Below are 16,777 nucleotides of genomic sequence, written 5' to 3' on the forward strand. Positions count from 1 at the left end.
CCGCGTAGCTCACCTCCGAGGGACAATTTTCACTTTGCAAAGCCGGGGAGAGCGGCCAAGCTGCTGTGATGCTGCTGCCAAATACACGCTTCTGCAGTTTCCAGGGGTCTATTATACACAAATAAAGGTAAAATGATTTAGGTGAGCCATTTTTTCCAAACCGAACAGGAGCGCTTTCCACCACTGACAGCACTATTTCAGCAATGTAATGTTTAACTACCTTAAGTTACACTATGTACCTAAATGCCTTTTTTTCTCTCTTTACTGCTGAATAAGGAAAGTCAGGCCCAACAGGGGGGACTGTAGCAAGGGAAGCATTAGGGAAAGCATTTAGGAATGATGAGGCTCAATGGCTCTGTGTCTGTCCCCAGCCCAGCTTGTGGCCCAGGGTAAAGGAGAAGATAAGGTTCACCTCATCCCTCAGCCATGTGAACTGCAGCAAGTCTGCTGTTTCCCTCAATTCCCCCCCCCCACCCCCCGATCATTAGAATTGCAAAATCGGGATGATTATTGTGCAAACAACGAAGAGTCCGCAGGCTGTGGCCATCCATCCCTCCGCACGGTGGGAGCGGCGTCTGCAGCGCCTGACCGGGCTGCGCCGCCCACCGCGGCACGGGGTCCCTCTGCGGGTGTCCCCGATGGGGTGGCCCTGCTCGGGTGCTGCCACCGGAGCGACTGGCTTGTGTGTCATCACAAAGCTCATCCCTGCGGTGAAGAAGTACCATGCTCCATTTCCAAACCTCCCTGAGAGATCTAGACTTTTGTACTCAAGCACCTCTTAATTCAAGACCAAATATAACCTGCAGCAATATTTCCTATCAAACTTTATTGTTCTGCCACTGAAGCAGTATATTTTATTTACAGCTCAAAACCTCAGTCCGAGACTGACAGAGCCGAGCACGAGTTTCGGCAGCGCCCCGACACCGCGACGCCAGCGGATGGGCTGCGCAGCACTGCCGCAGCTCCAGCTGTGCATAAACTGAAGGACTCCTGCGCTTTTGCTCTCTCAGCTGCCAAACCCGTCCCAGAGACCGTGGCACCCCTGGCCACGACTCCGTGTACACCTTGCTGCAGCCTCAAACGGGCCGTGACGAGCCACGTGGGTGCAACGGAGTTAAACCTATTCCCGATTTACTTTTTAATGCAATATCGCTAGAAAGGATTAGTTAAAGGCTTTGGGCTAGTCTACACATGAGGAAACTCTCTGCAAGGTAAAATGCTTGTGCCACTCGGGGAGAATCACAGAATCACAGGGTTGGAAGGGACCTCTGGAGATCATCTTGTCCAACCCCCCCAAGGAGAAGCGATTAGAGAAGCTCTGGCTCAGCAAGGCATTGCCCCAGCACTGCCGGGGCTGACTTGTCCCCCCGGGCAGCTTGTGCCTGGTCACCATTGGGGTCTGCAAGCACCTGAGGCAGATGCAGACAGACAAGCCAGGATAGAGCATGGCAGCGTTGTGCTCCCGTGACGCTCTCGCCTGGCAGGAGCGTCTCTCAAGCCGCTCAGGAGGTTTGCTTTGTCCCAGGAGAGGAGAAACCCACCTTCATGGAGGGTTTGGGAGTCTCCAAGGGGCCCCAGTGCCATTTTTAGAGCCCCGTTTAGCCAGGTGCTGGGGGTGCGGGAGGAAGCCCCCCGGGAACGGGGTGCGATGCATTGCCACCGCCATGCGGCCCATTCCTGCTGCACCATCACACCTCCAGCATCAGAGTTCAGTTGGTGTCACTCTGCCGCACTCTCACTGGGGCAACATCAAGGGGCTTCGGTGCCTAGAATGACTTATGAACAGGTTGCAGGAGACAGGTTTACTTAATAAATAAATACAAATAGCATATGGCAGGTACTGGGACGAAATGTAGCAATATTGGTGTTGCAAGGGAGGCTAAGATGTCTAGGGCTTGGAGCTTTTGGGTGATGCTAGGTTAGCTTAATACGCCGAGGACACCTGCAAGCATTTAACCAGGCTGGCACTCGGTAACATGACCGATGGTGCAATCTGAAATTGCTTGAAGGCATATTAAAAGCTACATACTTAGATGGATAAATACGTTAATTTAGTGTATCCAGGGAGCTTTTGCCTTAGAATGACTGGGGACAGTAAAAGCGTGCGTTCCCCTGGTACCTGGGGTGTCCTTGGGGCGCCCTTGGCCACGTTTCTGGGTGCCTGCCTGGGGCAGGTTTGTGTGTGCCCGCGGGAGCCGCAGCGTGGTCACGGCACAAGCGGGTCCCACGTTACCAAAAGACTGCAGAGGGCAGGGGGAGGTGGGGGTGCCAGTGGTCCTTGGGAGGGTCTCAGGGCTTTTCCCCTCATCTCTGCAAAGCCTCGTGCAGAGCAGAGGAGCTCTGCTGTGTCTATTTTTGGTAAAGCCTTTACGTAAAGCTCAGAGCTCTAACGTTTGGCTCTGTCATACTAGCCGAAAAGAGAGGGAGCGAGGGAAAAGGAGGAGGTGATGGTTGGGTTTTGGGGTTCAGGTTGTCTCTGAGCTCCCAGATGGGGTTTAGTCAGCCGAGACGGGCAGCGGGAGGAAAAGGATCGCCTTCTGGCCATAGTGAGTCCGCGGCCCCAGCTTGCTGTTCCCATTCTTCTTCAGACCAACGAACCAGTTCTTATCCGCGTGCTTTTTGGAGGTGTACGTGTTGTAATGGTTTTCTTCAATCCTTTCGAGGAACAGGCACTCCTCACCCGGTAACTGCTGAAAGAGAGCCCCGGGTAATGACAGTGAGACGAGGCGATGCCGTAGGGAGGAGGATGCGTGTTCCTACCGCAGCAATCCTGGCTCCGGTGCTCCCTGGCTAGGAAACTATCCACACCCGCCTCCGAGATCTTCGCGCCCCAGTAAAGTTCATACTTAAAGCATGGAGGTAAGTGGCCTTGATTTAGTACCCTGGGCTACTCCTACAGTAACTTCTCCATGATCTGGACATTTTTTTCGGCAGTAACCGAGCCGGGCCCCACGCTCTGTAAGCCGGTCCTGGCGTTGGCTCCTGCCCAGGCACTAACCTGTGCGGTGGGAGCTGCGGGTTCAGGGCACGAACACGGAGAACAAAACAGTTCTTTGGTGAGGCTAAGCAGCCTGTGGCCAGGATTACAGGTCGCACGCTTTGGTATAAATGGGACTTGTCTCAAAGAACCGGGTTATTTTTTGTGACTCCGTGCCCTAGAGCTCCAGGGCACAGTGGGGAAGGTGCTGCCTTGCACCATCCGGCTCGCACCGGGATGTCGCGGATGCTGTCGTTGCCTCTGGCAGCGACCAGGATACAGGAGAAGGATGCAAGGAGGTCTTTGCTCAGTTGCTGCAGGGCTGCTTCCTCTCGCAGCGCTGCTAGCAGCCCTGAACCACCTCGCAAAGCCGTGGAGAGGCAGCAAGAGGCAGGCAGGGGTGTGGGCGAGGCGCTGCTGGGGCTGGGAGAGCCGGGCTGGAGGTGCACCTGCCCCACGCTGCCGGGGTCCCCCCCGCGGCCCCGCTCGCAGAGCTGGCCGCTGCCGGGGGGGTGCAAAGCAGCTGCTGCTCCAGGTAAGGACTATGGTATTTGTCAAGTGTTTGAGGCAGGGTGGTAAATGGTGTTATTTGATTATTTATTTATTTCCCCCCAGAATAAAGCCAGAGGGAGAGTGGCCCAAAATAACTAACAGAGGCTAATTGTTGCTCGCGGTTTGCATTACTCAGAGCTACGAGATTTCTGCAAACCTCAAACCCTCTCCGTGTCTGGTCCCACATAAACCTCCTACTTACCGAGCCGTAGAGCAGCCCGTTGCTGTCCATCGCCAGGTACTGCCCAGACTTGGTGCTCTTTATATACACCTCTCCCACACTTTCCGCGCTTAGCTGGAGTTGAACTGAAAGTAAAAATAAAACAACAACAACAACAGAAGTAAAAGGAAAATAGGAAAAGGAAAAAAAATGAAGGTTGTCAGAGATAATGTCCGAGCTGCTATGAAAGTGAGCAGGGTATTTTTGTTCTGAAGCCTGGCTTATAAAGAGTTTATAGGAAACAGTACAGCGTGTAATAAAAGTGTCTCCTTGTACCCTCTCCTTCAAAGAAAGCCCACAGCCATGCTTTAGGAACCAAAGACCAATTTTTTCCTTATTTTACATCAAAGGAAGGGCAGCCTCTTGGTTAAGACGCTGGAATGGGACACAGGAGATTGGGGTTTTAATTCTGGCTCTAATTTACAAATTTCTCATGTGGTTTTGACAAGACACTTAAGCAGTGACATATGAAGAAGTATTTTGAGAGCTAAACCAGGGACGGGCAGACTTCAGATGCCTGAGTTGCAAAACCCTGATCCGAAGCATCCCATCCAGCAGTGTGCCGTGGCTGGCATTATCCGGCGCGTCGTAGGCGGATAGTGGAGACATAGAAAGGGCTGATCTGCTGATCTTCATCCTAAAAAATATCTCTTGTAGGTAGCCATGAGCCACAGCTTAGATTGTCCTAGTTTGCGGTGCTAACATGAATTTGATACCAAACCAAGACCCGAGCCTGCCAGTGCACGGGCTGGGTGGGGGCGACGGGTGTGGGGCGATGCTGTGTCGCTTCACGCAGCCCACCGGGCACCAGCTTTCTGTCCCTGTCACTGATGCTGGACTTCAACTAGAAACTCTGGGGCAAAAAAAGCTCCTTAGTGGTCTCGTACTGTGGGAGGGGAGCGGGTCAGCTGCAGGCCAGGGCGCCTGGGCCACCTCCTTCCTCTTCTCGGCACCCTGTACCTAACACAGCAGATTTAACCTTTCCATTGGTCTGGTTACTTTTCTTTCATAGAATCATTAAGGCTGGAAAAGACCTCTGGGATCATCAAGGCCAACCATCAGCCCCACACCAACCATGTCTCCTAAACCATGCCCTGAAGTGCCATGTCTACATGTCTTTTAAATACCCCCAGGGCTGGTGACTCCCCCACCTCTCTGGGCAGCCTGTGCCAGGGCCTGACCGCTCTGGCAGGGAAGACATTTCCCCTCATCTCCAACCTAAACCTCCCCTGACGCAGCTTGGGGCCATTCCCTCTCGTCCTGTCACTGGTGACTTGGGAGCAGAGACCAACCCCCCCCTCACTCCAGCCCCTCTCAGGCAGCTGCAGAGAGTGAGAAGGGCTCCCCTCAGCCCCCCCTTCTCCAGGCTAAACCCCCCCAGCCCCCTCAGCCGCCCCCCAGCACACTTGTGCTCCAGACCCTGCCCCAGCCCCGCTGCCCTTCTCTGGACACGCTCCAGCCCCTCCAGGGCCTTCTTGTCCCGAGGGGCCCAAACCTGAGCCCGGCATTCGAGGTGGGGCCTCATGGGTTCCTTTTTTTATTACTTTTGTAATTACAGGAGTCTTGGAAAATGATTAAAACTTGGCTCAAGTTCTTGCTTCACGTATTTATCAGGAAGAGGCAGGGGAAGAGGCCATTTGGTCGGAGAGAAGCTTTGGGAGGACAGCTCTGTAGCACTGTGTGCTCAGAGGACCCTGTGCTGCTCTCACGGGTCAGCAGGAGAACCGAAGCCTGAACGCTTGGTGGCCCCTGGCATGGGCGGAGGGCTGCGGCTACATCCGGAGTGCGACTTGCCAAGTCCACCTCTTCCAAATGATCGTTCCCATCTCCTAGTCGGCTTTTTTTTCCCTGAGCTTATACTGTAGAGATTTGTAACATAAGTATTTAGATTGCTTTGAATGAAGTATGAACAGATGCCTCAGCTCCAGCTCTTTCCTTCTTTTTTGATTTATTTTATTTTATCCTTTTTTGCACGAGGTGAAAGGCAATGTTTCCTCTTGGCATGGCATAAGCCTTTGTTGCAGTGAAATCTTTGCTTCAATGGTTCTCATTCCGGTTTTGGTGTTTTCTGCTTCCTAAATGGTGCTTAATTAGTAAATTGCCTGGGTGCAGGTTTGCAGCAATACGCAGTCCCGGCGCTTGCCCGGTTGCAGCTGGGAGCAGCGGGACAGTCCCCAGCCCGCCTTGCATTCACTGCGGTGCTGCAGCCCCAGGACGTGGCCAAGGAGAAGTCCAGCCGCAGAGAGGGAAATGAGATAAAAATGATGCTATTGTCCTAAAAACTGCCTTTGAGAGAGGGGAGTGGGGGGACCCTCCAGCTGCCGATAGGGACGTTAAGGTCTCCAGCCACAGAAGGAGGGAGAACGGCGGGTCTGGAGGAGGACCTCATGCACAAACTCTTGCGTTTTTTACAGGTCTGCACAGATATTTCCTTCCATGAAGTAATGGGATGAAACAGAGAAAATAAGGCTGTTTGTGGAAAAGAGCATAGGCTTCATCCTGGAGGGTTTACACCATCCTGGTAAGTTTTCTTTCCATCTCATCTCGCGGTGCAAGCTCGAGATGCCCGCACACAGAGGCAAAGGACAGGGTGAGGGAATCTGCACAGGGCTGGATGACAAGGGCTTGGAGTGAGTGACTTCTGTTCTCCTTAGATATCTTCCCAGATTCTGGGGCTAGCACCTGGCAAGGCGGTTTAAGACAAAAATAAGAATTCTTGATATTAATCTGGAACAAAATGCACATGGGATCAGGCAGTCACTTGCAAAGCACCAATGCAGGCTCTAATGCAGCTGTGCACGGTGGTTCCTCGGATGAGCCGCGGGCATCCCCGTGCCTCGGCCCTCCCCGGGGGCCTCTCTCCCCCCCGTCACCCCCAGGTTTCCCGTATGGATCTTGCTCTGCGCTGCCTGGCGTTTGTCCCAGGCGCGTCAGCAGGATCCCACAGCGGAGGTCAGGGTCCGGGCTGCTCCCCTCGCGCGCTGGGGAGCGGTGCTGAGCAGCTCCGGCGTTTGCCGCGTGCAGAGGCAGGACCATGGGCAGCCACAGGGTACCTTGCCGGCAGGGCTGCTCCGCTGGCACGCAGCTCTTCCAGGAGGTTCCTCTGTAAATATTTGTACATTCGGATATCCAAGTTTACGAGATCGTTTGCAGGAGGTTCCTTTCTGGCAGAGGTTTCCAAACACGTGGCCCCAGGGCAGCAGCCGGCGAGGTGCGAGCGTGCCGGGGCGCAGCGGGTGCTATGCACGGGAGTGCTGCCTGTGTGCATGGTGCAGCCATGGGGAGCAGCGGCTGGAGGGGAAATGCTCACTCCAGGGTGGCGGCCTTGCTTTGCCAGGGGGAAAAAGGATGGGCTGTGGGGCAGAACCCATGCTGTGAGACACCGGGCTCGAGGCTGGGGTGCAGGGGCTGGACACCTGTGTCCTTGTTAGCACCCCATGTCCTAGGAAATGCCACCTTGCCGCTGGCTCTGCAAACCTGTGCTGAGCTCCCCAGGGCACGCGGGCAGCTCTGCATCCCCCTTCTGGCTCCAGCAAAATCTCAGCTCTGGCAAAACGTGACAGAGACGCCTGTTGAGCTTGTATGGCCTCTGCAGCTGCCGGCTCGTGGGTCTTGTGAGCCCCATCCTGTCTTCTGCAGATCCTTTGGGTCAGCGTGCTCCTCTGCCTCTTGCATGGGGTTGGAGAAGGGTTAGTGCCCGCTTTATTCCAGGCCGGAGGCTGCCTGCCCTGCGCTGTGTTTATCCAGGTTGGTGAGCTCATCCTCGCCTGTCCCCCAATGCTGCCATGTGCTGCGTGAGCGGTGGGGAAATGGCTTTTATAATTAAAACTCTGCTATAAACTGCCCTTCATTAAAACAACAATAACAAGAAGAAAGGTTAAGTTTGGGGGAGAAAGCCACGCTTGTGGTTTAAAGAAAATAAAAGTGCTTTTCTTAGAATTTGTAAGGCAGAGTTGGCTCCTCCCAGCCCTTCTTTCTAACCAGCTAGGAGCCTGGCAGGTCCCAGTTATATTCCAGAAAATGTTCAGGATATGGTGTACCCAGAGGTTTCTGTCGAGAACTGAGAGCTGCGGCGTGCGGTGGTGGGGAAGAGCCCGGCCCCGCTGCCCGCAGAGCCCCGCGGGGAGAGTGGCTGCACAGCCAGTCCAGCTCTTCTCAGGCATCGGTTTAAAAACTCCTCTCAAGCATTTTGGAACTGTAAGAGCCCTAAAAGCTTAAAACTTCCCAACCGATTCCTTGGATCTTGTGTCTTTGTCCTTGCACAGCCGTTTTCTCTTTCGTCCGAGCGCTTCGTCCAGGGGGGTTGCTCTGCGCAGCCCCGCTGCGGATGGGCTCAGCAGGGAGAGCCGCCGAGGGCAAGGGGCTTCTCGGGCCAGGTATTCAGCTCTCGTCTAACGGCTTTGTGCGGCTTGATCAAAGCATGAGAGTCTCAGCACCGCAGCTTGGCTTGGTCGTGTGAGCTGCGGGCAGGGAAAGAGCTCTCGCTGCCTTCGGTGGCACAGACAGCTGCTCAAAGGGACAAACGTGCGCCTTTCCTTGCTGTACAGGATGGTATTATTAATTTTTTATATTACAGTTTGCCCTACGTCAGATAGTCTGCAGCACTTTGCAATAGTAGCACTTACAAAACCAGCACTTTTTGGCGAGCAAGTCGTGCCAGCTTCCTAGGGTGAACTTTGATGCCAATCACGGAGAACCAACGTGCTCCTAGCGAGGCAGTGGGATGTGCAAGTGGTAGGATGGATGAGTGTTGGAATCTGCGTGGGCAGTTCGTCCCGGGAACAGGTCCCCAGTGTCCCATGGGCTGGAGCTGCCAGCATCACTGACTGCAGGGAACAGGGATGGGCAAGAGGAGACTCTGGCCGCGGGTGGCCCGTTAAATCTTTGAGACACACGGACGCACGTAAAATGTCTTGAAACTGCTGCAGCATAGACCCAGCCATTCTTGCTTTCAGACAAAAGGTGAATGGTAACTGAGTGCATTTCTAAAGCCATAAGTCACAAAATAACTCTCTCTCACCTGATTCTTGCCTCTGTTGGGCTTTTGCATCCTGCAGGAATTTACCTGCATAAGGGGAGAGGGAAGTTCCCCAAAGGCAAGGGGACACTCTGTGCAGCACATACAGATAAAATCCGTTCTGCACAGAGGAATCGGGGCCCGGCCTCCCGCTCCGGCTCACGACTTGACGCGCGAAGGGGCGCAGCTGCAGCGCGCCGCTGGGAAGCGCTGCATTGGCACAGCCCGCTGTTGTGCTGAATCTTCTAACCCAGATTAAACGCAAAGATACCATAGAATTATGTGCGATGGCTGTGCGTGTGTAGGATGCTGCTCCTCAGCCTTTTTTTCCAGCTGCAGCCAGCTCGCTGCCTAAGCCGGCCGCGCTGCAGTTAGCGCTTTGGTCCTGTATGGTCTGCCTGCCTGCAATTATTTTGATAACCGGTTTCAGATTTAATACTTCTGCAGATGTGAAACAGTGTACATGCCATGCCTCCCCGGGCTCTGCGTACAGGCTACAGGTGTGTCTGGCGTGCGTGCTGACTCCTGGAAGGTGTGTTGCCACCAGGAGAAAAGAGAGCCTGGCACAGAGCCCATCTTTTCCAGCTCCCCCCTTCCCGGCTGATAAAGGCTGATAAAACCATAGGAGCAAGGAGGAGGGCCGAGAAGCCCCGTCGGGTTTGCTTACTGTGCTGGTCGCTTCGGTCCCTGGTCCCATCCACTTTGCCATCTGGGAGGATCCGTAGGAAGTGGCCCCCGTTGCTGCAGTACAGGAGTTTGGGTTTCTTGTAGTTCGCCAGGGGAAGGTTGAACTTTTCGGTCAGGGCAGTGAAGGTAGTGATTTCCCCTTCGGCCATCTCTCAGCCTCTCCCGGCGGCCGGGCTGCAAGAGACGCGGCGGCGTATGGCAGGGGTGGCGGCACCGAGTGCTTGGCACACGCTGCTGCTGCCAGGCTTTTAAAGGGAGGGGAGGGAGCCCGGTGGTCCCCAGCTGGTACCCGGGCTGGCTGCGGGGCAGGTGATTCACACCACCGATGCTGTCTCCGGCAGTGACACAGCCCGAAAGGTGATGCTCCTCCAGCGTGGGAGGTTTGGGGTGGGGGGGTCGTCACTGGGTGTAGCTGGGCGGTAGGGACTCTGTCCTTTTAATTTTATCATAGTAAATTCTGTTTTCTTTCTGCTTTCTATTGACGTACGTACTAAAATTATACACTCAAAAAAAAAAAAAAAAAAAGGTTTGAAAAACACCCAGTGTCTGATTGAAACCCACAGGAGGTAGGAAGGGAGCCCAGGTTAATAACGCTCTCCACTATTATAACTTTCAAACAGGGTTATGACTAGGTATTGCGACACATACTGCGTGCCAGATAGCAAATATTACTTCATGTTTGGCACTCTGCATCTCACCTGGCCGAGGCACGCACATGCTAAAGATCAGAATGATGTTAGGTATTGTGGGAGATGAGCGGGGGGGCGGGAGGCTGTCACTGCCCGGGCAGCAAGCAGGAGACCTACCCGTGCGCTGCCCAATAACATGTGGGGAAAAGGAACTTTGAGTCTAGATTACACCAGGTTTGTGCACCCCTGATCTTAATAACAGGGGTTAAAAGGGAAAGGCAAAGCTCTGGCTGACGCAGAAGGCTGTACCTGGGCATGGGCACTACCAGCCGCTCGGGAGCGATGAGCCACCGCCTCGTGAGAGCGCTCCTTCCCGCGGCACTCCTGTGCTCTCCGGGGGCACTGGGGAAGCGCACGGAGGTCGTATTGAAACCTCGTTTTGCGAGACACCGTGTGGTCATGAGCCACGTTTAAGCAGACATTGTGCCAGAACCTGAAGGCATCGTCAGAAAGATGCTGTGGATGTCGGAGGGTGAGAACTGCGGCCGCGGCTGTGGGGCTGGGAGGTGCCGCGTGGGTGCGGAGCAGAGCCCCATGTGTACCCCAGGTGTACTCAGATTTATCCAAATGTTTCTGGCCTAGGAACTGCATTTAAGAACTCCCATGAATATGCTGTCCTTGATATACAAAGTTCTGTAGTGCTTACAGAGAAGCGGATTTATGAATGGAAAGACAGGGCACGGTATAAATCTAGATACAGGAAATTACTTTAAATGCAATGTATTCCCATAGCTATATTAAGGGAAGTATTACACAGTCGCTGTTTATATGTATTATATATTTATAGATTGTAAAAATGTCTATTTAGTACTGAGTTGTGCTACTGGAACATCAGGATGGAGCCAGTATCATACTGCGTGGGTTTGCCATGGTACTTAAAGAGTCACCTGGGAGATATTAAGGGCTGCAACTCTTTGCAATACAAACATACACAAGTATATATACATATATATCTCTAAACGTTTGGCTGTAAACTCTTAGGTATGTAAATTTGCAAATGCAGCTGCAAGGAGGGGAAACTATTCCTTCAAGCGGATCCCAAAAGCCTGCAGAAGATAAAAATGTATGAAAGTTGGATTGCTGAAAGCTGAAACCTTGGAAATAAAGACTTCATCACTATTGCTGGAAACACACCCGGCCATTTCAACCAGCTTTGGTTAGTACATAGACTCCATCCCTCACTCTCAGCCGCGTCCCCTTGGGGTCTCTATCAGAACAGAGAGATTTTCTGGGAGAGGAAAACAACTGTAAAGGAAAAAATGTTCCCTGCCATCCCAGGCCTCGGTTCCTTCTGGCAGCTGCTGGTTCACAACAGCTTCTCTTTCCTCCTGTCAGCCCGTGTTTTGCTGCAGATGGAGGTATTAAATCACTACTACAACAGCTGAACACAGAGTCAAAATGCAGGGCGATACTATTTAAAACCTTTCCCCACAGCCCTTTCTCCTGAACCATGTTAATCTTGTTCGATAAGTCACGTTTTCTGGACCAACACCTACCAAGTGTTACCTTATCAGCCCAGCACTTCCTCAGCTCTATGCTGTTTTGCACTGGCGGCTGTTCTGGTTCTTATCTAGGTTTAAAAACCATCTCCAGGCCAGTTTCTCCCCATATTGTGCATCTCCCCAAAGCTTGGAGAGCTCTGGAGCTGTTTGCAAAGCCCAAAGCATCAGCCTTTTCCCGAGGACTCTGACCAAGTTTTACGGCCGCCTCTGCTGACACCCTTCCTCCTGAAGCGCACGGAGCCGTGCCCGTCTCGGCGCCGGCGCGCTCAGGCTTTGTGTGGCTGGAAGGGGCAAAGCTTCGCAGATCCCCCCTTTGGCACAGACCGGGTTTTTGGGAAGTGCTTTCTGCAGGTGATGGCATGGGCTGGCGCCGGTATCCTGTGATGAGGTGGTGAAGCAGCCCGCGAGAGCTCGGGAGAAGCCTTAGGGTCCTGGTGGCTATCCAACGCGGCTCATGGACTAGCTAAGTGCAGCTTTGATGCTTCTTCTTTAACACAGTTGTCAGGCAGCTGATATCAGGTAGTTCTCAGAGTGTCTGGTCCCCAAATGTATTTTTCTGTTATGAGATCATACTTTTCTTGTAGTGGTTCAGTTTCTAATGCCAAGTGTCTGCCAAGCTTTCTCTGAACAAAAGCCTTCAAGTCGTTCAGCGTGGTATATAAGGCTTTAGTGCTTTACTGAGCATTAATCGAGATCAGTGGTATTGTGTAACTCACTGGAACTAAAGCTTTTCTTGAGCCTTTAGCTGAGGGTAAAAGGCACTCAGAAGCCTCCTGGGTTGATGACGGATAGAAGGGAGAAACAAATATCCCAAAGCCTAGAGCTCAGGTCAGGATCTCGGCAAGCTTAGGCAGCAGCCAGCGCGAGCGAGGAGCAGGCTGGGATGCTCCCCTCGGTCACCTGAAGGTCTGAGCATTCAAGGGCATCTATGGACAGCTTTAAGAGAGCAGCTTGATTGGACCTGGCTGCTTCATTTTCACATGCTTCCTTTAAGGTTTTTTTGCTATTTTTAGAACACATTCGGTGCTCGCCAGCTGCCTTTGACTCCACAGGAGAAGCTGAATGAACACTATTTTCCACTCCCGTTGTCTCTCCTTGCTAAATAGTATTGCTGTCCTCATGCTTTTATGACCGTGGAGTCGGCACTCTACACACACCACCACTCATGGCCCTACTATTATACTTTTGGCAGGAACACGGTACGGTTTTATGGGAATTAAAAAGAGAGAGAACCTGAACCAAAGACAACATAAAGGGCCTTATTTTTTTGGGTAGAAGCCCAACAAAATGATTAAATAGCTCGAAGCAGAACCAAAAACTCTCTCCAAGATGCTAAGCTGAGAGACACCACACTCCAGCAGTTATTTGGTGCCCCATGGAGAAAGGAGAATATTCCAAGAGGAGATGGCTGCGGCAAGGGCTGCTGCCGAGCAGTTGACACCTCCGCTCGCGCTAGGACAGTAAGCTGGAGCCTGACCTGGAGAGCGTTTGTCCAAGACCAGCTGCGTTCATGGCTCTCCTCCTTCCTCCCACCCCTCGCTTGTCCACTTCACGCCCGTAGCTTTCCCGTCCTGTGTTGCCTAAGAGAAAACCACTGCTGGGAAGGAATGGCATCATCACCGGGAGCCGGAGCCGGCGCATCTGCCCTGGGGAGGCCCCAGCTCCATCTGCAGGCGCGGGGAGCAGAGGGTCCCGCCAGCAGCCCGGTGGCACTCGGCTCTTCCTCCTGGGCTGTGGAAGGAGACGTCGGAGCCCCCAAATCTCAGAAATAACTTTCTGAAGGGAAAAAACGCCTTAAACAGAGAGTTAAACCCGACTGTTAATTTTAACCAGGACCTGCTGAACTTTGGGGGCTGGAGCGCTGCAGCGTGCGTGCTCCTTGCAGCAGCGAGGAGAGATGAGCCCGGTGTGGGACCGGAATAGCTGTGAAATTCTGAGAAGTTTGGGTTTGGTTCCAAACTTTATCACCGACCGCTGCTGCTGCAGCGGCCAAACCAGCGGCTTTGATGTGAAATCCCAAACTCTGCAAGCATCTGAGCCTGAGCATCGAGGGCCGGTTCCGTTGCCAATAACAGGCGAACTCTGTGTCAGCTCTGAAATAAACAGTGCACGCTGGGAGCTGTGGAAAAGGAGAGAGGTCCTTTTCCCTTCCCATTTTAAAAATCAGTGCAGACTTCACTAGATAATACTGTTCTCCCCTTTGCTTCCATTACAAAGGCAGTGTTGATGAGGGTTTGGCAGCCTGGGAGGTTGCTAATGGCCCAAAGGTTTTTTGCACGTCTGGATTGCCTGGTCACACTCAGACTGGGCTGTTTGTGGCTTCAAGGGTATTTTCATGGCTCCCTTGTGTCTCCTGTGACACAAATTTAGTGGCCAGCTAAGACTAACCACCCATCAGTACCGTGAGCACCCCAGGTTTTCGGTAGCCGTCTCGGCAGAGGAGCCAAGCCGGGGGGAGCCATGCTGGGTCCCGTGGGGCTCCCGCAGAGCTGGGCACACTCCAGGCACATCCCTCTGCCCAGGGGACTGTCCCCGCGGTGGTCCCTGCTCCCCAGGGGAACTAGCCCCCTACCCAGTCTGGCTATCCCTCTGTATGCACACAGTGACTGGAGACCGTGAGGATGGGAAGCTGTTGCTTCTCAGCTGGGAGACGAACATCTCCCGCTACCACCCACAAACCTCCATCCACCAGTTCAGCTCGCTAGTAGCTTAATGAGCCGCCTTGTCAGAGACTGCAAAGGTTACCTAGACCAGGAGCAGTGAGGAACTGTGGGGAGATGGGGTCCCTTATCCTGTTGCTAAAATGTCTCTGCCTGTTTTTCTTTCCTGTCCATCCCTCCAACACTTCCTTTCCGCTCCTTTTTCTTTAAACTCCTCCTGACTTGCTCAAATAGAAACATTTTCCTGAAATCAGTCGCAGCAGTTTTGCACGTTGGTGAAAGCACGGCGCACAAGAGGATGGTGGACCCCGGCGCTGTGTCTGCAGCTGAGCACGCTGGATCGCCCGCACAGCCTCGTCGCGGCCTCTGACGCCCAAATAGTGCCTCTGTCCCACAGGTCGTCCCGGAGCTGCGAGGAGAGTGGCTAAGGTGAGCCTATTTTTTATTCCTTAAATATAAAATACCTGGTTACTATGTGGAGGAGACGAGAAATATCTCACCTACCATGGGTTAAAACAAGACTGGAGGTTGACTCAAATAGATTAAAATTGTCCTTGGCTTTATATCCTTTATATAAGATTGGAAAGAAACGCTGCGGATAGACTCTGGTAAGCGCCCCTTCAGAACAAGTGTGGACGCACCGATGACGGGTGCAGTTAATCACAACTGTCATCTAGCTGATCAGCTAAAGATCACCCAGAAAGCTCCAGAGAGGTGAGAAGCCAGCCAAACCAAGGAATCTTTTAAGGTTTTGTCAGACTTCAGTTAATGAGATCAGTGTCTCCTGAATCAGGCTCTGGTGAGCTTAGTGGAAACACTGCCATCGGTTTCACTTTGGAAAGTGTTATTTTCTCCATTAAAGCAGAAATCATATTTATTCCAGGGTGTGTGACTCAGCTGTGATCAGACAGCATCGCCTCCTGATGGGCTCGTTTCCCATTCCCACTTTTGGCTGCAGCCACCTGGATAGAGCAGTCACGTCCCAGGCAGTTCAACCGCTACGGATGGGACTGGAAAGCACTTACAACAAGTAAAATACTTTTAAGGAATTCAGGCTCTGGCTTTCCTCCACCCATTGCCTGTCCAGAGGGATTCCTGAAGCTCCCAGTGCTTAGTGCTGGGCTGACAGGTACGGCTTTGGGGTGATCCAAGAACTCCCTGGGCGGGCAGAGTAAACACCTCTCAGATAAGCAGGGATTTTATTCATCCTAAGTTTTAGAGATCCGTTGCGTGGGATGGATCTCCTTGCGCAGGAAAGGATTAGAGATCAGCAAGAGGTTTCCTCGTGCACTGGTTGCCTCAAGAGGTGCAGCCCAGTGAGCCTGGGGTTATCATCACCCTGCAAGGGCTGCCTTCCCTTTGAAGGGCTGGCAGTGCAAGGCACGGCTTCAATCCCTTGGACTATGATTCCTCTTAGAAGGACTTAATAAATGCTTAGGCAAAGCATATGATAAATACGCAATAGATATTGTGCACATCAGCTATTGTGCACATCGGAATGCATTGGCTTGTTTCTAGTCAGTGTTTATGCCAAGGCGATTTTTTTCTCTAGCAGTATGATTAACTGCTTAATGAAACATTTATCAGTCAGGTTTTACCCTTTGAAAGTGGAATATGTCATATAAAGTGTGACCAAAACTGTAGAAATTAATTTAACTAATGCCTGCTGTCATCACCTCCTGCTCTCCACCAGGAAACACAGCCATTCCAGTGGGCCACACTGGATTTGTGTTAGGTAAAACAGACACGAGCGTAAATGTGAAACTTTAAGCAATTCACTGAGTGGGTATCTCTAATGGCAAGAGCGAGCGAGCTCCTTGCCGAAGCAAGGCTGATGATAACCGCCAGGAGCATCATGGAAAAGGCAGATTAAGAAGAGGCTGCATCCTGCCCAGGAGGAAGGGACGGGGGGCCCTCACTTATGAACTGTAGCAGGGGTTAACCTGTCCCTTTGCTCACCATCCCTTGAAGGCAGCATTTAAAAATAAGAACGGGGCACCTGGTTCCAGGTAAAGGGAGAAAATCCAGCACCACTGGGGATGCCCTAGGGGAAACCCTATCCCAGTGCCAGCCCTTGGGAAGCATGTGTTTGGGGGGCTGGTCCCCCCTTCCTGGAAGTGCCGCCAGCATCCACTTTCTAATTACCTTCCAGCCTCTCCCACCTCCCCACCCACACCCTACTGCAGCCTGGCAATTAACTTAATTACAGTTCCAGCTCCAGGAGTCGATCCAGCCCAAGAGCAGGAGCTCTGCCATGAGGGTCTTGCCCCATGTGTCCTGTCTGGGTTCAGACCAAGACCACGGACACGTACACAAGCAACGCTGGCTGCAGAAGCAAATCCCGTTGCCTCGTGTGGGGGATTTAAGCGCTAACTCCCAGAGCAAGCCAGATGCGTGGGACCTGCTGTACGGAAAGAACACACTGGTCGGAGAATCGCAAAAAGCTTAGTCTCTCCAGCAAAGGATGGGGTGG

General features: G+C 52.8%; 1 protein-coding gene across 1 annotated transcript in view; it reads right to left on the minus strand.

The window, feature by feature from the left end:
• Positions 1-1,204: 1,204 nt before the first annotated feature.
• FGF1 (fibroblast growth factor 1) overlaps positions 1,205-16,777 on the minus strand; it is a 29,795-nt gene continuing 14,222 nt past the window's right edge. Inside the window, exons 2-4 of the mRNA XM_075103023.1 lie at positions 9,434-9,627; positions 3,732-3,835; positions 1,205-2,690 (exon numbers count right to left, since the gene is read on the minus strand). Of these exons, the coding sequence (XP_074959124.1) occupies positions 2,496-2,690; positions 3,732-3,835; positions 9,434-9,602 (468 nt within the window). The 5' untranslated portion in view covers positions 9,603-9,627 and the 3' untranslated portion in view covers positions 1,205-2,495. The remainder of the gene's footprint in view (positions 2,691-3,731; positions 3,836-9,433; positions 9,628-16,777) is intronic.

The sequence above is a fragment of the Phalacrocorax aristotelis genome, chromosome 8, assembly GCF_949628215.1.
Source record: "Phalacrocorax aristotelis chromosome 8, bGulAri2.1, whole genome shotgun sequence".
Taxonomy (NCBI): domain Eukaryota; kingdom Metazoa; phylum Chordata; class Aves; order Suliformes; family Phalacrocoracidae; genus Phalacrocorax; species Phalacrocorax aristotelis.